Source organism: Streptopelia decaocto, assembly GCF_964273445.1.
Source record: "Streptopelia decaocto genome assembly, contig: HAP1_SCAFFOLD_58, whole genome shotgun sequence".
In the NCBI taxonomy this organism is placed as follows: Eukaryota; Metazoa; Chordata; class Aves; order Columbiformes; family Columbidae; genus Streptopelia; species Streptopelia decaocto.
In genome coordinates, this window is record NW_028115117.1 from 490,669 (window position 1) to 495,335 (window position 4,667).

The 4,667-nt window shown below is 53.8% G+C and overlaps 1 protein-coding gene across 1 annotated transcript; it reads right to left on the minus strand.

The window, feature by feature from the left end:
* Positions 1-680: 680 nt before the first annotated feature.
* On the minus strand, positions 681-1,613 carry LOC309452937 (olfactory receptor 14A16-like; the record flags this gene model as incomplete). The annotated part of the gene is made up of 1 exon (XM_082077592.1): positions 681-1,613. The coding sequence occupies one exon, from the start codon at positions 1,611-1,613 to the stop codon at positions 681-683; it is 933 nt and encodes a 310-aa protein (XP_081933718.1).
* Positions 1,614-4,667: the final 3,054 nt, after the last annotated feature.

A 4,667-nucleotide genomic window follows, 5' to 3' on the forward strand; every position in this document is an offset into this window, starting at 1 on the left:
TGGCTGTGAGAGGACACTGCTGTGTGCCAGCCCTGCACACACACACTAGTCAGCTGCACGCTGATGTTTCATCTGTGGCCACTTCTGTAGGAATAAGCTTGAGAGAAACTTTGCAAGAAGATATAAACCATCATGCACTGCCCAAAGAAGAACACTTTTCCTTGTGCAAGTACTGTTACTGAGGCCAGTTCTGTCACAGCAGTGCCCATTGCCTGTCCCTGCCTGCACCCACAGCACTGACACACAGCAGGACGGTGACCAAGCTGCCAGAGCACTCAGGCCTTGCACCAACACCAGGGGTGAGAAGGAGAGTGTGGAGTGGAACCAGAACAGCTCTGGAAGAACAAGCGCTGCTGCTCTCTGGCAGTGCTGACATGCGAGATCTGTTTTCCCCTCCACCGACGCACAGGAACTATCCCTGCAGCTCCAAATAGGCTTTGCAGGAAGGATATAGTGAAAAAGAAGTCACTAAAGAGCCCTTTATTCTGTTTAGGGAGAAGGAGAGCACTGCTGCTCATTTAAGCAGCCAACAGGTATAAAAGAAAAGCAACAGTGAATTAGAAAGGGGATGACAACATTATCACAATAAGAAAACAACCAACAACACCAGAAAATCCAGTTGACAGGCTGGGCTTGTAACTAGCTACATTACAACTCCTATATAGAAGAAGATGGCCAGTTTATTGCTTCAGAAAGAAGAGGGCTATGAGTTTGCACAGGGCATCCTTGAGCTCCTGGTTCCTCATGCTGTAGATGAGGGGGTTCACTGCTGGAGGCACCACCGAGTACAGAACTGACACCACCAGGTCCAGGGATGGGGAGGAGATGGATGAGGGTTTCAGGTCAGCAAATATGCCAGTGCTGATGAACAGGGAGACCACGGCCAGGTGAGGGAGGCAGGTGGAAAAGGCTTTGTGCCGTCCCTGCTCAGAGGGGATCTTCAGCACGGCCCTGAAGATCTGCACATAGGACACCACAATGAACACAAAACAGACAAATGCTAAACAGAGACTAACCACAATAAGCCCAGTTTCCCTGAGGTAGGAGTGTGAGCAGGAGAGCTTGAGGATCTGGGGGATTTCACAGAAGAACTGGCGCAGGGCATTGCCCTTGCACAGGGGCAGTGAAAATGTATTGGCGGTGAGCAGCAGAGCATTGAGAAACCCAGTGGCCCAGGCAGCTGCTGCCATGTGGACACAAGCTCTGCTGCCCAGGAGGGTCCCGTAGTGCAGGGGTTTGCAGATGGCAACGTAGCGGTCGTAGGACATGATGGTGAGAAGGTAAAACTCTGCTGAAGCTAAAAAGACAAACAGAAAGACTTGGGCAACACATCCTAAAAAGGAGATGGTCTCGGTGTCCCAGAAGGAATTGGACATGGATTTTGGGAGAGTGGTGGAAATGGAGCCCAGGTCGAGGAGGGCGAGGTTGAGCAGGAAGAAGTACATGGGGGTGTGCAGGTGCTGGTCCCAGGCTATGGTGGTGATGATGAGGCCGTTGCCCAGGAGGGCAGCCAGGTAGATGCCCAGGAAGAGCCAGAAGTGCAAGAGCTGCAGCTCCCGTGTGTCTGTGAACGGCAGGAGGAGGAACTGGGTGATGGAGCTGCTGTTGGACATTTGCTTTTCCTGAACATGGGGCACTGTCATGAGAAAAAAAAAAGATAGTGAGAATCCAGGGCAGAGTTCTCTGACAAAAATCAAACCAACTCCCATAGACCCTCCCCTGTCACACGCAGACACTCTTGTGTTTTTCTAGGACTACCTGTTTCAGCACTGTGGCTGCAGCCCTGCTTGGGGCTGGAAAATGTGCAACCAAGAGCAGGGCCTCTGCCCATGGGCCGTCAATAAGTCAGCCCAGCTCTGCAGAAGTGGGGCCAGGGGAAAGGTGGGGACTGTCCTGGTTCTGCTAACACAGAAGGGCTGTCAGCACTTGCTTTCCCAGTGATAGGGAACAGAGATGGTGAAGGCAGTTTAGGAGTTCCAGGTTTTTTTACATCTACCTTCATATTCACTGCAGAGTGTTGTTGGGTGTCAGAAACCCTCAGCATTTCTGCTGCACTCAGGGAGAACAGAGCAAGTCTTCGAGACCAGAGGGTGCCTGTGGGTCAGTGCAGAGTGAGGGCAGCTGCTCTGTCCCTCTGTCTTGCTCCAGCTGCCCTGGGCTGGCACCTTTCTGAGATGGGGGCTGATCACACTCCCATGTTACCCTGAAAAGCCACCAGGCACTGCTGAGAGCAGAGGGATCCACCTCAGACCGTGACAGGTCTCACCCTTTCCTAAGGTCTCAGCACCCAACGTTTAGCCCAGGGCACACACGGCTCATTCCCCAGCCCCACAGACTGCATTGCCCACAGCCCACAGGTCAGAGCAAAGCTGGGACACGTGTGCCCATGGACACACCTGCAGGAAAGGACCCACAAGATCAGGCTGTGACTCCACAGCTGAAACTGCCATCCCCAGAGAGCCTGACAGCAAGAACAAGATCCCAACAGCAGTGACCCAGAGCAGGGGAGCAAGAAGGAAAATGCGGTGAGGGTGGGTGTGAGAGAGGCCAGGGCAGAGGCAGCCGGGCACTCAGACAGCGTCACCCTTCCCCAGCTGTGCAGCCACCTCCCAGACACCAACACTGCCGGGCAGCTGCTCTCAGCCCCTGTGCTCTGCAGAGGAACTGCAGCTCTGGCTGCACAGGAGCTGCTTCATGCCTTGGAGCCCCCGGCCCTGAGGGCAGAGGCTTTGCTGGGTGGGACAGGAGGCCAGGGGGCTGCTCACAGGAGGGATCTGACCTGCAGGGGGTCACAGGGACTTTTCTCTGTTCTACCTACCATAACAATTCTGGGTTTGGTTTCCTCTCATTTCTGATCATTTTCCTGCTGCCTGGAGATTCTCCCCTGGGAGGTGTTTCCCTGTCCATGTCTGTTCCCTGTCAGTGCTCACAGACCATCCCACCCTCTGTGCCCTCCCCCTGGCCCTACAGATCCTGCCTGTTCACAGGGCGCTGCCTGGGGGCATCTTCCTGTCTGCAGGCTGGAAAACAGGACAGGTCAGACTAAGGCTGACGGGTCCAGCCAAGGTGATGCAGGTGCTGTGCACAGGCAGAGGGGTGGGGAAGGGATGTCATGAGCCTTCTGGCAGATGTACTGATCACTCACAGTTGCAGTTCAGGAGTCTCAGTGACTTGTTTAAGCATGAGAGCTCATTTTCATTTTATCCTTTCCTGCACCCCCCACCCCTTGGGAGAGGAAACTGAAAAGACAGGCTCAGGAAAGCTCCTTATCTGCCTGCTAATCCTTACATTGATCTTGTCATTGGGGCATCGCCTTTAAAAAATTCTGGTGGTGATCTGGATGTGTGAGCAGCCCTGACCCACACAGCACCCTCTCCACAGGAGAAGCATCTTTCCTGCCATTATTCCGGATGCTCCTTCCCCCCACAGCTTGTCCCCACAGCACCGTGGGGATCTCCCCCAGACAGGGACCCTGCTCTGCAGGACAGCCCTGGGCACCCCCTGGGTGCTCCCCCTGCAGTCACCCTCAGCAGAAGTTGTCATCATTCCCTGTTCCTGTGACAGTGCAGCAGGGAAGCCCTGCTCTGGAGTGTGTTCTTCTCCTCTACAACAGAGATACTGTGAGAGAGACCTGACAGATCCTGTAAATCAAGGAATGTACCAGCCTAAGGTCTCCCTCCAGGAAATGCAGCTGCATTGTCTTACATGCAGAGACTTACCGTGTTAGGACTGTGAAGATTTGTCTCTCAATGAGCCCTCAGCAACCTACAACCCTACATTGCATTTCCCCTCTCTCTGCCTGTCTCCCGTGCCCTCGGTGCTGCAGGCAGAGCCCTCAGCCCTGTGCGTGTGCAGAGGAGCTGCTCCTGGGCAGAGCTGTCTCTCTGCAGCGCTGCCGCTGCCATGAGCTCCCTGTGTCCCAGGAGCCCAGCCCAGCTCAGCAGCACAGGAGCAGCCCATGATGTCCCTTTCTCTGTCCCCTCTGGGCTCCTTCAGGTGTCCCTGGGGCTCCAGGGGCACATCCTTTCAAACAACCTTAAGTAATCAGTCATGTTGATTCTCTCTCCTCTGAAGAGACACATCATTGTGTTCTTTGTATTAAACAATGAATTCGTATGAGAATCAACTTTTCTTGTCCCATCATTAGACAGGACACCAGGAATGTTACAGCAAAGGATCTAATTCCTCCAGGCCGGGGGAGGAATATCTTCAGTTGAATGAGTTCAGGCATTTTATTCTGGTTTTATACTCCCAGGTCTAGAGACACATTCATCAGTCTTTGGCCATGTCATGTCCATGCTCTGATTCAAAGCCTTTGCACACATGGGCTCTTGGACACTTGGTACCAGGTTTCTTGTGCAGGTCAGAGCTGGGCTGGTGCCACAGCTGGGGTGGCTCAGCCCAGATGTGAGGCAATGTCCTCAGCCAGGGACCTGACTGGGGAGCTGGAGCTGTCGGTGCTGCAGACAGAGCTGTGACACGGATGGAATGAACTGCCAGGCAGGGTGGCAGGAGTGAGTTCATCTGGTCTCAAGGACAGCAGCCTCCAAGCACAGCAACAGTCCAGATCAAAGCTCAGTCCAGACCTGTAAGGCAATTCAAGGGCCCCATAATGAGCTGTTACTACTGCAGGAACAGTTAAAGGAGAAACAAAGACACTTTGTAGC